At 37.6% G+C, this 20,899-nt stretch overlaps 1 protein-coding gene and 1 long non-coding RNA gene across 7 annotated transcripts in view; one reads left to right on the top strand and one right to left on the bottom strand.

Moving 5' to 3' along the window:
* LOC146476379 (uncharacterized) overlaps nt 1-20,899 on the top strand; it is a 131,743-nt gene that overhangs the window by 29,160 nt on the left and 81,684 nt on the right. For 4 of the 6 annotated variants that reach the window (XM_085114571.1, XM_085114573.1, XM_085114570.1 and 1 more), the window contains 4 exons: nt 11,218-11,379; nt 11,488-11,565; nt 19,854-19,921; nt 20,220-20,313. In XM_085114571.1, coding sequence (XP_084970697.1) covers nt 11,218-11,379; nt 11,488-11,565; nt 19,854-19,921; nt 20,220-20,313 — 402 coding nt within the window. Of the gene's footprint in view, nt 1-6,766; nt 7,240-8,518; nt 8,584-9,217; nt 9,343-9,434; nt 9,498-11,217; nt 11,380-11,487; nt 11,566-19,853; nt 19,922-20,219; nt 20,314-20,899 lie in introns of those variants that run through there. The other 2 variants (XM_085114576.1, XM_085114577.1) reach the window with 2 other exon arrangements.
* The window catches only part of LOC146476384 (uncharacterized), a 39,288-nt gene that overhangs the window by 17,343 nt on the left and 1,046 nt on the right, over nt 1-20,899 (bottom strand). The window lies entirely within an intron of this gene.

The following is a 20,899-nucleotide window of genomic DNA, read 5'->3' as shown; positions in this document are numbered from 1 at the left end:
TACCTTATTTTGGAAGTCATGGTTTGATAGCGGAGTTGTATCAGTAAAGGATGTGCTAAATACAAATGGCAAGTTTTTATCATACGAAGAGTTTAGCAACAAATTTAACATTGCTACAAATTATTTGCACTACTTTCAACTAATTTCAGCCATTCCATCTGAGTTGAAAAGGAGAGCAGCACAAACGTTTATACCTGCAGCTGATCTCTCTTCGACTTCCGCATCCGTTCCGTTAAATAATTATAAAACCTTTTTTGATCTTGCTGAAGCGCGCTGTAAAAATTATTACCAGTTGTTCAATAATCACGGCTCCATTGTTCCAAGTGGAGTTAAAAAGTGGCAGGATAAATTCCCAGAAAAATTTGTTGATTGGTCAAACAAGTTTCAAGATATATACCGCTTTACTAAGGATAACAAACTCCGTCAATTTTGCTTTCGTTTTCTGCATAGAATAACTGTAACAAGAAGAGAACTCAAACTATTTCATTTAACGGATAACGATAAATGTATATATTGCTCTAGTGCTGATTCAATAGAACACACCTTTATTGATTGCAGGGAGTCTGTAAAACTTTACTCGCAAATTATATCATGGTTCAACCAGTGCCAAGGTACTACAATAACACTCTCGAGCGAACAAATTGTCTTTCGTGATATACATCATGTAACTGATACGCTCTCGGACCCCGAAAGACGCAGGCTAGATTTACTCATCATCTTGGTCAAGCAATATATCTACTCCTCTAAACACCTTCAGAAAGAATTGTCTTTAGATGAACTTGTAAACAAACTTACTATTCAATGGAAATTAGAAAAATGTGCTTAAATGGAATTTCTGCTCTCAATCAAAATAAATGATGCGATGCATTTTTTTTTTCGTAACTCACATATGTAAGCTAATGCAGAGACTCGATTTTGTAGTTTTTTCGTTTAACTTCTTTTGTTATCTTAATATTTTTTTTCGTCTCTTCTTTTCTTTTTCTCTATTACTTAGTTGTCTTTTTTTTTTCTCTTTTAATTTAACAGAAAAGTACTTTGTAAAATTCAGATACTGTATAAGTGTAAGTAATTTATATAAGTGTAAGCAACCAAAGTGTATTAGTGTATTTGCGTATTTAAATAAAGCGTGTTAAATATTAAAAAAAAAAAAAAAAAAAAAAAAAAAAAAGGAATCGAGCTTATAACCTTCCAATTACTAGTTCGGGTGATCTAACTCTAACCTATAGGAGACTCGTTGGAGCTAGGCCATTTTAAAAACAAGTTTCATGCGACAAACATCCGAAGGGTGGCTACTCTCCAAAAATTTGGGTGGATGAGGGGGTGTGTGTGGCGCGCTTCTTGAAACCTTTACCCTATTTCAGACCAGAACTTCGTATCGATAATCTATTTTAGACCCGAACCTTGTATCAATTCCCTATTTAGATTGGAACCGTGTATCAATAGAGTGTGTGCACGGCGGCCATGTTGGACGACTAAAACAATTGAAGATATTTGCATAAAAATAGAATGTATTTCCCAAAGGAAAATCATTGTATTGTTTCGGTCCTCCAACATGGCCGTCGTGCACACACTCTATACCCTATTTTTAGACCAGAACCTTGCACCGATACCCTATTTTAGACACTGCAAACCTCCCAAATGCAAATCATGTTAACCCTCTACAATAAATATATAAAAGATCCAGATGAGAGCGGAAAACAAATAACTAAGGCGGGTTGTGTAGCCCCCTTCCAGCCCTATTTTACTCGTGCAAACCATACCCAATTCCAGGTAAACAAAAAAATTCTATACCCTACAAAAAGTGACACCGGACATACTTATTTGGCTGTTTTAGGGGTGTACCTCCCCTCCCTTGGAGTAAACATCCTGGATTCGTGGTTGGATTCGAATATGGATGTGTTGCATATGCGTAATGGAAGAACTGTGATCGTATATTTTAGGTAAATGGATCATTTTTTGGTAAGTTGAAAGCACGAGAACTTCTTTCGTAACTAAGCTGACGAGTGGTCAGTTCTTTTGTTTTCTCCAAAAGCAAGCTTTAGTTAGGAAATGACGGGTGAATTACTTCGACCAAACCCAGGAAACAGGGAACAAAAAGGAACTAATATAAACGTACCTGACAACTGTGCGTGCAAGCATCGTCGGCTATTTACCAACTTTTGGTTGTAATTCAATAAAACACACTAAAGCTTCTTACTGTAGTAAGTGGGGGTAGCTCTCCGGTTTTCAATTGAAACATTGGGGTAGCAAAAAGGAGACGGCAAGCAAACAGTTTATATTCAGTCGATATGGAGACTATTCACCATAAATAATGGGTGTCATAGGGACATAGTCAAATAACGACTATGCAAATTTCGTACAAGACAGCACTCAAAAAGCCAGCTTCTCTTCAAACTTGACACAGAGACAGATAGTCACGGCGGAACAAAGATTTCGCATTTCAAATCCGGCGAAAAGTTTACGAGACAAATTACAAGACTTGTGCAATGAACTTTCAACTTTGCCACATCTGATGGACCAAATTTCTGGCATTGTATAATTTGTTCTGAAGGGTACAAATAATTAATGTGCTGTTAGTACTAACGACCCAAATGAGGGATTAGAGAATTAATTTCTGTAGTGTATGTTAATTGTTTAGTGGATCTTAGTGAACCCATGAAAATCTTCCTAAGCGTTAGTCCTAATAAGCAAATGAACCACAAGATGAATAGAAAAAATATTTTATCTCGGCGGGAACCGAGCTCACCACCACCGGATTTGATTGTCCGTTGCTCTTTCTGACTGAGCTTCCAGGCCAGACGGGATGAAGTCGTGGGTGTCATTGCGGCAGATGTAAATGTGCGGTACTTTCGTACCTTTGTATGCTTTTGTCGTGTTAAATTTGCTGGAGTTAAAACGCCTTTTAAAAAAGAAAGTATTTTTTCCGCAAAACAACACAAACGAAGTTAGAATTAGCAAGCAAAGAACGAGCACAGGCGATTCCCTGGGCAACGTGTAAAAAAAGGCCTTAGTTACCCAGAAACTCGGGTTGCTGACCAATCGGGAATGTCCCAGAACTTTTAGATGATGGCCTGCCACCATGTGCGAGTGTTTACAAATTGATGCTTCCCTCTGCTTAGTTCTAAACTAATTTATTTTGTAGGATTCTTGGCATGAATAGCCGAAGATAAATAAGCACGCAGGGTCCCTTACAAAAATGATCGAACCCGTGAAACGCCGAAGGCTGGCTCCACACGAGGCTTGTGCTTACTGAGGCTGGGATCTTACAACAGTCCCTAACAATGTGCACGATTGATGTTGATCACATATAAAGAGGGGAACACTTGTTTTGTATAAAAATAAAAATAAAAGTAGCAAATGAAACGGCTGTCCATGGCTGCCACTGCAAGCATTTCGTGGCTCTGCACAGACGAGAATGTTCAGGTCAAAGAAAGAGCGTGAGTTTTGTAGCTCTTTGCATTTGCTGAACATAATTATATGTTTTAATTATAATTAACGGTTGGTTGTGCCTGTATATAGGGAAAATAACACCAGACAAGAATGCTTATAAAGATAATCGTTCACGTAAGCCCAGGAGATTGCCAAGATTTTTACAGTCTGTCAGCAAACTTAAGTTTGCCATGTGAAACCACGTAACGATTTTTTTGTTACAATGGGCGATTAAGGTATAAAAATAACCAATTAAAAAGACCGAGCTGTTCGATGATTGCCATTGTCATATTTGCAGCACTTAAAGTCAGAAGTAAGGTGTGGAAGTGAATGTGGAACACCAAAGCAATTGCAATTTGGTGCATACTGTTAAACTGGTTTTCAGAAAGGTAATGAGAGTGCAGCGATAAACAATCAATTAATGGCTTTTTAACGTATCGGTTCAAACCATCCAGAAATGTGCGTCATGGATGCCTTCTCTCTCCTTAACTGTTTGTCGTTTCATCAGAATTGTTGTCAAATTAAATATAACAAAATAAAATATTGAAGGAATTAAATAGTTTATAGGTGAAATTAAACTGAGTCATTTTGCAGATGATACAAATCTATTCTGAACACAAGAAAATTGTTAGCGATTTGGCTGCCAAGTTGAAAAATAATTAGCACAACCCTTTAGAATTAAATCCTTAATACAGTTAATTTATCAGAAGTTAGTTCTTAATCAGTGTTGCTTAGGAAATTGCACCTGTCGTGAAAACGAAGCTTTATCGTCTCATGGAAAAACAAGAGAGGAAAATCAAAAGAGCAGCGTCATATCAAGACTAGCAGAATGTTGGGATTTGTATGGTAGGTATTACAATCCTTTTCAAGGCTCTAAGACTAAATTGGATTTCAAAACTCTGGGATATTATCTATTACAGGTAGAGGTTTTAAATGTTTTAGTAGGAACCGCTGGTGTAAGTTATTCAAGCTTTTGTCTTATCCCTACCATTCAGTTTTTTAACTGCAATGGTGATTAATAAACAAGGTTTCTGTCGGGTATCTTTTCCTTCACCGAAGTCTCATGATTGTAATGAATAAATTAATTAAATCTGGATTTAACTCTGTTCTCTCCTAGAAGGGATATTTTTGTCCTCTATTGAGGGGCTCCTCTATTGTTGTTATTTCCTTTCACAGAAACGGTTCAATCAGAATTCATTATCGGCACGTATGTCACGCGGGAGGGGACCGTTGCATCCCTACCTGTGTGACGTCATATAGCCACGATCTGGAGCCAGAAAGAAAGGGCTTTCATTCCAAATGGCGGCCACACGGGTGAATTTTAGACTCTAATTAATATGCCGTTTCCAGAAAGAAAAAAACTTTTTGAAGAGATAAATCGAAAGAAGAACTTCTAAGAAGTACTCGACAGTTTAAACGGTGGAAATTGGAGAGTTCACGGCGAAGAAATTACGCTTTGACTGACAGATTGAATAACTCAATGCCAAGGCACTAGAAGTCATAGCTTACTGGCATCATCACTGGCGCATAACGCTGTAGACTCTGTCGAACTTATTCCTAAACGTTACAGGAAAGCCACCTCACAAAACAAATAAAGACTTGTTTGTCAATTTTTACCAAAAGATTTCATTTAGAAAAGCTTTTTGTCTGCTTCTCTTTTTGTTTTCTTGATGAAACGACTGAAGACACTTCATAATCTTACACTTACTGACATTACATAACCACAATATAAATAGCGCTGACGACAAGGTTTGTAAACGGTGCTCGTACGCTTTTCAATGTTCCGCTGTTTATATTTATCAATAAAATACGGGGGAAAGGATTTGCTTCATACGGGCGCTTTCATCCTCAGGTTGTCACCTTTGATTTGGAGATAGGACCCGTTTCTAATACTATACTGATTGTTTACATTTCCATTTGTACATTTGAACAGGTTCTGACTGTGGATTTGCATCCCGCGTTCACGCCTATAGGTGTTTTTTTTTTTTTTTTTCATGGTAGCTTCAAATCTGGACATTAATTTATTCGTTAACCTCTGCTCTCTCCTAGAAGGGATCTATTGTCCTGATTGTCTTCAACAAAAACGGCCCAATCAAAATCTATTATCGGCGCGTAAATCACGAGGGAGGGGACCCCCTCATCCCTACCTGTGTGACGTCAAATCATCATTTTATTTATTAATCAAACCTGTATCAAATTCTGCTCTCTTCTAGAAGGGATGTTTTGTCACTACTGTGGCGGCCATATCATTTACATTTTTAAGACTCAACTGTGCCGTTTTAATTTCAAAAAGAAAATTAACCATTTTGAAGCGGTAAATCTAAAGAATAACTTCTAAGAAGCACTCGACAGTTAAAACGGTGGAAATTGGAGAATTCCTGGTGAAGGAATAATGCTTTGTTTGACAGCTGTAGAACCACGATGAGAGGAGAAGAGGTCATTGATAAGCTAAAATACACATAACATCACTTTGTGAAATTGATGCTTAAACGTTACTGGCAATCCACTTCACAGAAAGATTAAAGGTTTGACTGTCAATTTTTAGCAGTGATAGCCTCCAGCATCGATAAATCCCACAAATCGATAGATACAGAGATATAGTGAGGCAATAAGTAACCACCAGATAGAATTGCATTATTTGCAGTACGAATGAAATACAGGAGAAGACATTTGTTAAGTAGAATACCTTGTGCTTCATACCGGGATGCTTAAATTCGCGAGCTTTAATCCTTACGTTTTCACCTTTGAATTGGAGACAGAAACCATTTGTACATTGATTATGTTTCAATACGAGCCGTGAGTCAGGAAAATATCTCTGACCCGGGCCATGATGACGCTAAAAGATCGCTACTTCCGGTATCGTCGTTGTGAAGGCCACATCCAAGTGTTGTACGCTTTCTACCAAATCTTGCGGTGATCGCCGACATTGTATTAAAAGGCAAACTTCTGCGAACGTCTTCATATTTGTGTTGAATGAAAGTATAATATGGCGTTGAAGTTGAATGAATATTTGTGTTGAATGAAATTATATGGCGTTGAAGTTGAATGAATATTAGTTGTTGAATATAAATAAAAATCCTTGAATGAAAATATTATGTTCCTGAAATTTGCTACAAATGGCCAACCATATTTGCCATCCTGTATGTGACACGTCATGTGGTGAACTTAACTCGGCGCCTCACGGCCCTATCCCTCGTTTTCGTCCCCTCGCCCTCTTCTTCGCGCGTGCCTGGAACAGGCTACACGGCCCAAGTAAAAAGAACGCGACCGAGAACTTAACTCGTGGCCCGAAGTCTTATGCGTTTTCTCTCGGACAATCGCGACCCCAAAAGATTAATTTAATAAAAATAAAAAAGAAAGAGACCGAAAACTATCCGAAAACTTAACTCGTGCCGCCTTACGGCCCGAGTAGTAAATAGGTAGAAACGACCAGAAAATGTAACAGACTACTTCAGTGTGAGTAATTCAACTTTATTTGTTAAGTCAAAACCCATGTTTCCTATACTGCCTATAGCCCATGGTCTGATCGATGACATGTCAGTTCCAGAGACAACTTCCTGTCATATGGCAATCATATTACCTGAAAACAATGGGAAATTTCATGACTCATTTCCTCGGGGAATACCCTATTGCTTTCCGAGAAACACGCAATTTTTCCAGCAAAGCGTCATCACCGAAAATGTCATAATTTTGTTGGTAAATTAATGTAGTCTTCAACGCATTTACCAGCTCTGGAGCTGTGTTTTCACAGGTCGGGGACAAAGGTAGCGGTAGCCGGCTCACCAAAGCAAGTTTTCACATCACAGTAAGGTTAGTTTGTCATTGTGTACGAGAAAATGTGCACGTTTTCCCTTGGTAATACTTCTGGTTCAAACAAGAAGGCTTGTTGACGAAAATATTTTAACAAACAAAACTTGCCTGTGTGTAAAGTAGCAGTTAGGTTTAAGCTTCCAGCGTCAGAGCCTTTAAAGTTCATAGTCGAGTTGCTTTTGCTTTTGGCATCGCGTACCTTATACCTTGGATGTAGTATTGTCAGCATTAATTACTTAAATTGATTTTGAAACTTGCAAATTTCTCCACTGTTATAAGCCATGTTCATCAATTTGTAGTTTATTTCTTATTTTCTGAAATCATTGAATTACAATTTGTTTTTGATTTCTTAAAATGTACAAATTAACGAACCTTATCGTGCGTGGAGTCTTGCCAAGTGCCATTGCGAAATCGTGCCCTTTGAAACATTTCAAATGAGGATGCCAGTCCCCAGTTTTAACAATCTTTAGTGCTTTGATCGACTGGTTAGTTGCTTGATAAAAGAAGAAAAAATAAAAGTAACGTTGTTCGACGTTTCGCTGTTTTGGGCATTGATAAAGTGAAAATTAGTGGAGTGGATCTAATTTATTGAAACACTGATGACAAAGAACCGACGCGGAGTATTATTGACAGAAATTGCGTGACTGTGCGGAAAACGGATACGATTTAAACTTTACCTCACGCTATCAGAAAAGAGATATTTTTGAGCCTTTTCGATGACAAAGGAAATTTTCAGTTATAACGTATTTATAAAATTCTTTGCTATCATTTAAAATAAAATACATTAAAACGAGCAATCACAGTTTCTTGTGCCTTTAAAGTAATTTTGAATTTTACGGTGTAAATTATATAAGAAGAAAACAGCAAAAGGTCAAAACCTTTCGCTGTTTGTCTTCTAGGTCTTCTAGGAATTTAAAGGAGATGAAACAAAGTCATTGTAATAGCGTTTGATTCCCTAAAAGCTATTGATGGTCTTAGACGGATGAACTTTTATATAGTTGAATTCCCCCTTACAAACATCGCTTACATGTAGTTACTATTTATATCGCATCATTTCGCCCGCTGTACTTAATTTAGCCCATTAATAGCGATTTTCTTATTAGCACCATATCATAACAGTATCCCATACCTCATAAATGCGACAAACTTCTCCTTTTGCACTGCCCTGCCGTTTCTCTGTCATAAATTCCCGCCAAATATAATATGACCACTCGAATCGACTCATCAGTTAAAGATGACAACAGCGAATCACAATAATTGCCAAATATTTCTGTTTCAGGACTCGTACTATCACTTGTTATCCCTTCAGAGGAACATTAAGAAGAGGACTTCGGTAAGCAATTTGTATTCTGGCGATATAATTCACGTCCACTAGCCTATTCTTGGAAGTCTAATAACAGATTTTCTTAACCGGTCAAAAATAGAGGAAATAGCAGTAACCTGAGTACAAGCTATTACTCTACACGCAGTTTCTGGTGAAAATTGTTTAAAAAAAGCACGCAAAGAGTAAAACGCGAGCAAAACGCAAACCATGCACGGGCCTGCATGGAGTAGCCAGCTTAGTAAAACTCAAGGAGTGTCGGGGAAACATGTCTTTTCGTTTTCCTACAGCAAACCAACAAACACCAAAATTACCACAAAACAAAACAAAATCAAATCTCACTCGCTCCCTAATCTGCAGTGTCACGCACGAGCGACTTGGCTACAATAACAAACAGATATTTACATCCCTTGATTTAAAATACGTTATACTTTAAAATATCTTACTAAACGATGTGCCAGATTTCCCGGTGAACTTGCTGAAGAAATAGAAAATAACTTGATTAGCAATACAACTGGAACAATTAAAATTAACTATATTAAGGGTGAGAAGCTTTATCATCTTTCGATAGCCAATCGGAAGTAACTGTTCCCACGAAAAGTAAATATTGCATCACTTCTTAAAATAAATATACAATGGCAGGGAGGAAATTAGGCCCTACCCATGATGCTTAGCGTCAAAAACGCTCGCCTCAATGTTGCTACGTAGAGAAATCGTTGTGGTTCGCGCGTAAAATCACCGTTTTTCATCTGGATTTATCTTGTTCATGGTAGTCGGTTTCGGTACGTTTTCCCTGATTTTTGTATTTTGTCATTTCCACCACTTATTGATGAGGAATTGAAGGAATAATGATTGTGCTGTATTATTTTTCTAGGGCTTTGTTTGTGGGCAGTATGCCGTGAAGACGCCATTGTTTGTCTATGATTGTTTCACAAAGGTATGCGAAAATCGTTTTCTTCAATAACATATGGAATACATTTGCCCATTGAAGAGTCAAATCTTTGCTTTGAGGAACACAGAACTAAAATATTCGTATTCTAATGTACTTACGTTTTGGCTAAATTACAGAATACAGGGTCACTTATTTACATGATAATAGCATCTATTGTGTTTAATGTGTCGTTCCATTTGTTGGCTTCACACTACAAGCTAAGTTAGTTTCAAGTAAGCACTTGATTCAAGTGCACTTGAAAATCTCAAGTCGCACTTTAGAAAACTTGGCTTCACACCTGGTGACAAAGTATACACTTGAAGCACAAGCTGTCAATCATCGTTCGCGGTAAAATCAGAAATGCGACTGCTCGCCGGAAAATCATGGAGCCTTTACAACGGAAAAACGTTTTATGTTGTTTACTCTTTATTTTGTCTTTAATTCTCACTCAGAGAGTTTTAACATTACAGGAAATGCATAGGTACTTCATTGTTTACGAGTACTTGGCGACAAAACAAAAGAACAGGCGACATCTTCTGAACTGAAAATCGATGGTTCAGGCTGTCCGTAAAGATGAAATTCAAAAAAGATCGTAAGTTTAAAACGGCTTTTCCTTCTTTTTTATGTTTACTTACAAAAAAGACTGTTCCATGGAGTCCTCGAACTGTGACGCGTATCTCAAGCCATCCATTTTGATTTTTTTTTTTGGATTAATTTTAGTTCACGGCAAAATGTTTATCTGTCCTGGCACCGCAGCACGTGGCTTTCAGTTGGTTTCCCTTTTCCTATTGGTCAAGTACGTTCTCAAGTGTGGTGTTGGCCATACTTGGCGGCGTACTTCGGCTTCTTTGAACTACGAAAGTTTCCATGGTCACTAAGTAAAGTTCAAGTTGGTAGGTTTTACCCCTTCACACTCAAAGTAGGTTTCAAGTGCACTTAGATTATACTTACAAGCTCTAGTGTGAAGCCCCCTATTGTGTTATGTGTCGTTCTTCCACGTGTTATTGGGACAAATATCGACTGAAAATCCCTGAAATTATGGTGCGAATGGTAACTTTCACTGTTAAATGGTGTCGCAAGGGCAAACTGCTTTCACTGCGTTATTCGCTGGACTTCGCCTTGTTGCATCATCTACATACACTGTGCACAAAAATATTTCTTAAACGGACGTTTTTGTTGACTCAGATTTTATCTTTAGCGTTCGCTGGTATAATGTGTAATTAACACAGGCATTACGCTTTAGAGCTTCAAAGGAATAACAACAGCTGATGAATAAAAACAACATAAAAATTGTTTGATTCCTAGAGCTTTTAGTCCGAACTGCCAGCATCCATGGCGCAGAGTCAAATCAAAGCTGGAAGTGGAAATGACATCACACCAGCTGGTGAGGAGACATTAGATTTTGATGACGGCACTTTAAGAGGTGAGAAGAAAAGCTGAATTCTTCTTATTAGAATATTTCAATATATAAAACCGACAAAATTCGAATATCCTTTGCTAGTGTGGCCAGACTCGTCCCCAATTCACTGCGTTCTGCAAGCAAGTGCAAGAATTTATCCACGGGTCAATTTAATCAGTAAACTTTTACAATTGTATTAAGCTGCGCCGTTCGTTTCTTACACAGGTGCACTAAAAGAAACTCAAAGAAAAATATCATTCACAACAAAACGCCGTAGCGCTGCAGGCTATCTACTAATACATTATATTTTCAATTGCTTCATTTTAGCAATAGCAGAGGTTTACAAAACTGAGGGTAATGACAGTTACAGACAGAATGATTTCAACAACGCCATCTACTTCTACACGGAAGGAATTAAAGTAAACTGCAAGGATGAGGAACTGAAAGCCAAACTATGCAGCAACAGGGCAAAAGCTTATTTTTGTTTGGGTGAGAAGTTTTTGTTAGCTAAAATTGGTTTATTAAAATATTAAAGGGTTCTTCAATCGAACCAGCATCAATATGCTAGCTTTCTCCTCATACTTTATTCTTTCACAGGAAACTATACTGATTCCTTGACTGATGCGAAAGTTGCCTGTTCCTTACAGCCATCTTATTTGAAAGCAATCTTCATAGGTACGAGTTACTTAATACAAAATCAATTATGTAAAAAATATCTACAGTAAAATAATGAATTCACAATTGCTAAGAATACAAAGACGTTCAATATCACTAGTTTTATTGGGACGGAGATAGCTTTACAGTAACATATTTCGAATTCGTTACACCGCTAAAATGTTAGATTCGTTTGAAAAAATATGTTTCGTAGTTTCCTAAGTAGATAAGGAAATGGTCAATCTCATTTAAAAGGTGCCACTTTAAAACCAATATTAATGTTCCACACAAATAATTTAGTGTTTTTATCTCAACTTTCACACTTCCCAATATTATGGGCCCGGTTGTTCAAAGCCCGATTAACCTAATCCCGGCTTAAAGTGAACGTTGACTCAATAAAATAAGATTCTTCCAAAGATTTTTGTCTGTAAGTTGTGACTTACGACTTTTCTTTACCATTAACCAAAAATTAGTTTTTGAAAACATTTTTAACGAGCGAGATAACCTCGGTTAATTTCTAATCAGGGATTAGCGTTAATCGGCTTTCTTCCAATGATGAATAAGGCCATCCCCTTTTGTCTCTATTTCCTGTCCCCGTGGGTTCAAAATTTAGGGTCGGTGGTTCAGATTAAACAATTACAGTAGAACCCCGGTAATTCGAACTTGGATAACTCGAACTAAGTCCAGTTTCCCTTGGATTTGACCCTACTTTTCAGTCACTTTTGCTCGGATAACTCGAACTCGGATAGCTCTAATTCCTCGCTAACTCGAACTAAATTTTGTTTCCCTTGATCGAAATTTACCCCGATAACTCAAATTCTGGTTCTTGTAACTCACCACTGATGTCATCCTATTAGCTCTTCCTGTCATGTTATCGGTAAAAAAACACTGGAATTGACACTTCTAAAGCAATTTCATCAGTTTTAATCAATGCAACAGATCACGCATTTGACAGTCATTTCCGATCTTTTTAGTCAAACCGCATGCACTGCCTGTTAAGCTGTCACATAGAAAACAAAAAACAGTGCTACAATGAATGAAAACATGTATCCATTGGACCTTGGAACGCCTGTGAAAATACAGTCTACATGTATTTAAACTATTTTAGCTAACACGTTCTCTAGTAGCTGAGTCCAAGTTCATAATGTTCACATCTATTGACGTTCCAATTCTTTCTTTAAAATGTTGACAAAGTTTTTACATGGGAATTACAGTTTCTGATGAGAGTAAGTTTCATTTGCCCTGCGTTGTATATTGAAGTGCTGATAATCAATAAACTATAAATTATTTACATGAAAAGTCGAATTTTCGATCTACAACGATAGCTCGAACCCCCGCTAACTCGAACAGTTTTTCGTCTCCCTTCAGAGTTCGAGTTACCAGGGTTCTACTGTAGTTAAAAAGAGGAGAAGCCTGAAACCAGAAGGCGCAGTAGCCCAACCAAATGATCATCTGGAAAAAAAAGTTGTCGTCACAAATGCAAACTGACCAGTTCTTTTGGCCCTAGTTCGCCAGAAATAGCATCCATACTAAATACCATAGATTTCTCATAGCGTAATAAAACGTGACGTTTGTCGGAAAACTCTGAAAGAAGCGACCATCGGCCTGATTCTCTACCATGCAAGGCAGAACGCTTGACTACACCAATGGAAGTCAAGTCTTATGAAAAGTTACCGTACTACTCAGTCACTGAATTTATTTCAAAATAGTTTTGGATATTGATGGTCAGGATGGCAATCGGTTAACTTGCAACGTTAACTTGCCTCTTGTATGAAACTCTACTGTGAAAAACGCATCAAGAGGCCATGTCACTAAGAATGTGCCACTCGATCTTGGACTAAAACAAATTCCTTTATATTTTTACTATTATTTTTACTATTATTTTACTATTAAAATGCAGTTTGAATGATCTAAAAGGTTTTTTTTCCCGATACGCAGATTTACAATTGTGACCAAAAAGGTGCTAATTTTGAGACCTTAGCAAATGGTTTTCCAGCTACCGCTTAAAACTACTTCGCGTTACCAAAACCTTTAAAATTTGACTTATTTTATAGTTTATTACATGTTTTTGCCGCTAATGTATCATTTGAGTCTTTCTCTGATCGAAATTTACATGAATTACGTATACTTAAGAAGACGATTGAATAATTGCAGCGAACTGGACGAATTATTGACTTCGATTGGAGTAAGACTTCTCAAATGTGGCACCTAAGTCCGGCCTAAAACATTTTTCTATACATAGACTAAGAACTATATTCTATAATTATTAAAAAAAAATTTACGGCACATTGCAAACTGACCTTAAGCCTTTCTGCTAGTAAGCTAATGTTGTTTTGGGTGACAAACCGCAAAGGTTTGTTGAGAAGTTGTTTCGTTGAGACACTTGTGTGTCACAAGACCTTGGTCTCTCGTTTGCAAAGCAAGTTTGGTGTCAGTGGTGCAGCTCTTGAGTGGGTCCGCTCCTACTTTCCAATCGCTCACAACGAGTGTTCATCAAAGGTGTGCTCTCCAAAAAGTTTGACCTCCGTCATGGAGTACTCTAAGGGTTCTGCCACGGGCCACTCCTCTTCTCTCTACACCTCTTAGCTGTTCTATATCACCAAAGATCATCTTCCTGAAGTCTACTGCTACGCTGACGACACTCAGCTCTATTTGTCGTTTCGCCCGGAGGTGTCGTCTGATACAGAAATGGCACTTGCTGCCATGTCTGACTGCATCAGATTTCTACGGGCCTGGATGATTGGAGATAATCTAATTATCAATTATGGCAAGACGGAGGCACGCGTCAGCAGCTGTGCAAAGTGCAGATAAATCCAATCACAGTCGGTTCCTGTCAAGTATCACCAACTTCATCAGCCAGGAACTTGGGCGCCTGGTTTGACTATGAATTAACTATGAACGCCCACGTCAATAAACTCTGTAACTCGTCGTATTTTCACCTTTATAACATTGAGCATATAAGGAAGTACTTGTCGCAGGAAACTACTGAAAAATTAGAACATGCCTCTTTCACTAGTCGTATTGACTACTGCAACAGCCTATTATATGGTCTGCCCGCTAAGCAACTAGATCCAGCGCGTACAGAACACGGCTGTGAGGGTTATCTTTAGGCTATCTACATTTTGTCGTATTATACCAACACTTTTCAGCTTGCATTGCCTACCTATCACGTATCGCGTTGATTTTAAAATCTGCTTGCTTACCTTTAAGGCATTATACTGCCTCGCGGCAAGCTTTCTTTGTAATCTTTTTTTCTATTAAGGTAAACAAATACAATCTTGGATCGTCAGCTGCACCAGTACTAGACATGCCCAAGACAGCCAGGAAAACGCCAGGCGACAGAGCATTTGCCGCAGCAACTCCAAAATTATGGAACTCCCTCTCTGATCGGCAGCTAGACAGCCTCAACGAGTTTAAGCATCACCTAAAAGAGCATCTTTTCAGCCGATGTTTGGCTTATAACCACTTTTATTAAGATCGAGTTACGATTTTATATTTTATGTACACAAAAATTTTCTCATCCATAAATTAGTTTTCTCACTGCTAATTATTTCATTTTATAGGTAGTTTTACTTATATATTGATGTTTGTAAGTAGATTATACATTATTATTGTCATGTCATGCGCAATAAACCATTTATATGTTTTTTACGCAGTATAAGTAATAAATTATTATTATTATTATTACTATTGTTATTATTATTATTATTATTATTATTATTATTGTTTTATCAATATCACTCTCAAGGAAAACAGAAGCTACAGTATTTCCCTTGTTTTGGCTATTTGAATGTCTTTTTAAATTCATTGTCCCAGAAAGAAGTTCTGAGGCGACAAGACTCTCCATTTACCTTGATCTATTAATCCAATAAATCACTCCTTCTTTCGAGGCTTTGGGACATGGCGGTCTCAGAAAAAGGACAGAAAAACATTTCCGTTCACCGTCATATAAAAGGAGAAGATATTAATGTGAATTAGGTTAATTATGTGTTCCATCCATTGTGACTTCGAAGCTCAAAGACAAACATTTGATTTACGTGGGTTCCAACTGGTAGTTACTAGTCTAAATTTCAATTTTAATCTCTAAACATGTGTTTAACAGGTAACGCGTCATAAAAGGTCTCGTTCTTGCTAGCTGTCATCGCGAGTTCCCCCACGTCTATATAAAACCGAAGCTCTGAAATCTAATCACACAAAGAACTGCCCCCATCTTGGAAGGATAAGAATATCGACTCGTTGCAACCGGTTTCTATTTTTTCTTTGCTTTTCTGGAACTTTCTTGTGGGTCACGCTCTTTTATTTCCGTGCCAATGAAAATCCTTGGTCTACATTTGTAAGACATTGATGCTTCACCCATAGTGACTGCCAAGAGATAAACTTTTCGGGTCCAACATCATGGTGATGTGCATTTCCCTTGCAGTAAGATACATATATTGCTAAAAAAAGAAATAACTAAATAATAATAATAGTAATAATAATAATAATGACAATAATAATAATAATAATAATAATAATAATAATAATAATAATAATAATAATAATAAATGGAATGATAACTTTATTATTTACAAGAATAAATTCTACAAGATACAGTTTGATTCTATTAAAACCTGAGTGATTTTACAGTTTGCTGTCATAAAATTGTAAAATATCAACATCTTATATATAAAAGCTAATTTATATGGGTTTGGTTCAGAAGATAAAAGAACAATTTCCACTGATGTAATAAAAATATATATACCCTCATAATAAGAATATTCTAAATAAATGCCCAGTCACAGTGTTTCCAATCATACACTAAAATGAGAAAAATTCAGAAATCTATTAATCAACCCATAATAAAGTTTCTATAGCAGTCTAGGAAAGTCCAGCTTGGCCGTTCTCTATTTCAAGATCATTGTCCTTATCGTCTAAGTTCCTCCTTCTCGGGGTTCTCGATCTCCTTAGGCATAGGAGCGCGCTCCGCAAAATTACAAAGGACACTTCCGCCCTGACCCACGAAATCGTTGTGGCGTAGCTCTCTTGCTTTTTTGCAGATAATAACTCGGCTAATCTTGAGTGGTATCTCAGGCATTTGTCAGCCATCCTTTCCGTCGTTGTAAACACCAGTGGGGTGAATGTGCCTTGCTCTATTTCTGTAACGCGAGAGTTGTATTTTCGCTTCTTTTCATTTTCATGAATCCTGTAAATTTGCTTGGGGCTAAGATCTCTATACGAGTCCGCATTGGGATGACACACCCTTATATCGAAAAAGGCAGCTCTCTGTCTCTCCCAGAAACCCCTACAGTGGACGTCAAGGCGTGCGTCAGGGGCTTGGTTAGTCCCTCTGGCAAGCTCTTCGCCTGTAATAGGTTGTAAAGCCGGTTCAACTTGCACATCATAGCAAACCATGTCAAGCAACTCGTCCTGTAGATCGCGTATTTCATTGTGGCTCTGAATAACTAAGCCTCCACGCTGGCAGATCATCGCATGGTCTACTGTAAACATGCTCCCACAAACGCATATTGACGGGTTATCGGGTATCGGCCAATCATATCGAAGCCTCAAGGCATCACGAAATTCCCGGTTGTTGAGATCAAAATCCATGTCCTTGAGAGGAATAACTGTAAGCCAGTTGGATGCGCCTTTTTCACATGCCAGGTCCACGGCTCTCTGTATCTTGTCTGGCAACAAGGCCTTCACCTCCTCAAGCTCTTCTTTAAGCCCATCATCCTTTTCTTTCCGGGTGACGTATACCAGTCGTTGCACCTCAGCTTCCTCTGGGGTCTCATGGGATTGCGCCTGCATTTTGCTCACGAGTGGAGCGCTCACCCTAATAGACGCCGAATACTCCAAATCCGCATTATAATAATAATAATAATAATAATAATAATAATAATAATAATAATAATAATAATAATAATAATAATAATAATAATAATAATAGTAATAGTAATAATAATGATAATAATAATAATAATAATAATAATAATAATAATAATAATAATAATAATAATAATAATAATATAGATCTTATTTGGTTGTTTGATAATTTGCTTCCTGTTTGTCAATTAATGTCTTAATCATGTATGACAATTGTCGTGTATGCCATAAAAGTTTAGATTCTTAACAAAATGGTGCGATTTACTGCTGATCCATGCAATCTCTTTGATAATTCAACAATATACTAACTATATTTTCATTTTCATCAACAGCCTTTGCTATTTTATCAGCAAGTTTAATTATCGCATGATTTGTTGAGTTGTACTTTTTTATCCATATTGATGATTAGATCAGATCTTGTTTTATCAACGTAAGTTTTCGTACACAAGCTTTTCAAATATTTTCGCAAAATAAAATGGATGGACAGATAATTGCCTATAAATAGAAATAGCGTTTTCATCGTTTCGTCGTCCGTTTTATACACAGTTGTTACTAAAGCTATTTAAGGTTGGTCTCGGATTTTTCCAGTTGAAAATGTTAAATTGGAAATATGGGACAATGGTATTGATATATGTGGGGCGACAAAGTTATCCATTCATCCTTGCGAGCAGATTCCTGTGTTACAGAGACATCCCCTTGGTATCGTTTCCCAGAAATACAAAGGTTATCCTTAATTAGAGAAGTCCTGTGACCTTCTCCCTTAGCTTTTTTCATGACCGGGTTGGGAGATTTCCTCGGTTCTTTGCTTGCTTCCTTTCTTCTTGCTAAAGCCTCGACCGTAGAGCGAAGACTTGAGATGGCGGGCAATATGGATTCTGAGCTTTTATTGAAATTTATTGGTTATTTCCCAGACTACCTACCTTTCGGCATTGTCGCGTACTCTTTTATTGGACAACCTTTGTCGAAACAGCTGTAAACACCAATGAAATACCAGGTGAGCTTACGCCTGAAAACATGATACCTTCACACGTGCACGTGAAAAGATCACCGTTGCTATGGTGACATAATAAATCGTACTTTTCCAATGATTTGGTATCTCATTGGTGTTTATATAATAAACAGAACATTACATGGCCGCTTGGAGACACGAAATGTCTTTTTACGTCTTGAAAAATATTTTTCTCACGAGTGAACGCATATTTTTCAACACTCGAAGAGAAATTTCGTATCTCCTCGTGGCCATGTAATATCCTCTATAAGTTCATTAGGTTATTTCACCCCGTGAGCTGGGCTTCGTCCTTGGACCTAAATTTTTGCGGTTTTCAGCGGCCCGTGACAGCACCTGGGCCGCATTTTCAAAATCATGCAATTTTCTTTTAAAATAAAATACCTTGGAACATTAAAATATGATTTCCGAAAATATTCAATCCAAGGGTATATTCAGACGAAATATCAGAAATTCGAGGTAGTGGTCGGTGAAGTGCGGTTCTCGATTCTTAGAGGCAGCCACTCTTAAAGAATCGATTTTTTTCTCCTGCCCCTAGTCGCCTTGCTCTTTCTTCCCACCGTTGGTCGCAAAAATTGACTTTGTATTTTGTTATCTTCAACATTTCTTTTTTGTTTTTCTTATTAAACACCGTTGGCGATGCAACCTTCCACCAAACAATGTGCCATTCGCATTGGTTTTTCTGTGGCGCTGCGTACGGACAGTTGGACAGAGGAAAGTGACGTCATAACCTTAGGAAAATTTCTGGCATTGGCGGGTAATCAAATTTTCTTACCCACGCAGATCCGTGCGCGCGCCTTCATCGCGCAGAGCTGCGCTATTAAAATGAGCGTAAATGTTTCCTTGTATCAACTACGATCATAAAATTGATCGTGTTTTGGTGATGGAAATTCACATCAATTTTACGACCAGTTGAAAAAAAGGATGTATTGGTGTTTCATGATATGGTCTCAAAATGAGCACATGTTAGTCGCTTACTGACAATATTATTAAAATGTGCGAGTCGGGGAAAAATAAACTTCTGGATCATTCAAATTGCATTTTAATAGTAAGGATGGATAGCCGTTTCTGTGGTAGAAAAATATAGCAAATTTGTTTCTGAGTCCTCAGTGACATGGCTTTTTAAAGGTTGCTCTATGTGCAAGAATTCGGTAGAAATATTCCCGTTGAATTTGTCACAGCATTTTCCTTTTAAGAAAGGGTGCTTTCTGTCAATTTTGGAATGTTTTTGTCCGAAAACCATCAACATCCCCAATATCCTTTTGCGTCCTCTGAACGTACCGATAGTAAATAAACACTGCTCATCGCAAAGTAACAAGGAACGATTGTTTGCGAACGTAACATTAAACAAAGGTTCCCACTCATGTAATTCTTCAATGAGCTTTTAGCCTTCTTATATAAGCTAAGAATTATGACGAACATAAATTTGTCTTTTTATTAGGAGCAAGTGCATGTGCTCAGCTGAATCAATTTGAGGAAGCCATCACGTGGTGTGAAAAAGGATTAGCAGTATCCTTTACTACAGATGCTTTAGTGGAAAAGATTTGTCATGTTCACACTTTACGATAGTCCTTCGTTCTTGCTTTTGTGTGCGCACCTTCTTGCTCAAGTCTCTACAAAAAATAAATTATCTAGTCTTCATGATAACTCAGTCCAATTTCGTCGTTGACTTTAAATTACCTATGAACAAAATAAAGATACAAACTGAAAGAGCTATAAAAGAAAAACAGGCAAAAAAAGTTTAAAGAGTTTGTAAGCTTTATGTTACTCTTCCAACACGCGTGTTATAAATCTTGACTAACGTAAGATTGACAAGAATAACCAGAAATTGATGGAACTGAAGAGGAAGTTCGTCAATGAATACAACAAGCTGCGAGATACAAACGGAGGGGAAGATGCAGGTGAGTATAATGTCTTATAAGCTTTTATGGAAACACGGGACATTGATAGACACATTAGGATGTCAGGAAGATTGGTTTGTGAACTTTTCCAAAGTCCCGTCTATCAAACTAGAAAGAGTTACGAAAATTCAGCCGGATTCCATGCAGTGCAGTTTCTCTAGGCTTTATGGTGGTCTTGAATACCCTGCTAGCAGAGGTTTCTTTCTGGTAGGTATTTTAGCATGTACGAAGACGTTAGTGCATTATGAACTGTGAACACGTTTTCGCACTCCATGCATTAGTTGGGTTGATAACGATAAGTGTGAGAAGACCACGTTGGGTCCCACGCCTTTGGAAAGTTAGCAAAGCGAATCGTGTCGTAATAATATGCTTGAAAACGATTCCAAGCCATAGCAAAAATGTAAACACCACCTGATAACCCCGAAGTTAATTGGCGGCAAGGAGCACACCCATTTTAAGTGGTTGCATTTTGATTTTGTGGGGATGATCAAAAACAAAAAACAAAAAAATGGGATGAAAAGTCGAAGGCAAGGCATACATTGTGCTCTATAGCAGTTTCCAGTTCCGTTGGCAGTGAAATGAAGAC

This window comes from Pavona decussata, unplaced genomic scaffold, assembly GCF_977016875.1.
Source record: "Pavona decussata unplaced genomic scaffold, jaPavDecu1.1 SCAFFOLD_77, whole genome shotgun sequence".
In the NCBI taxonomy this organism is placed as follows: domain Eukaryota; kingdom Metazoa; phylum Cnidaria; class Anthozoa; order Scleractinia; family Agariciidae; genus Pavona; species Pavona decussata.
The sequence above is the reverse complement of the archived record's forward strand: the minus strand, read 5'-3'. Positions and strand labels throughout refer to the sequence as shown.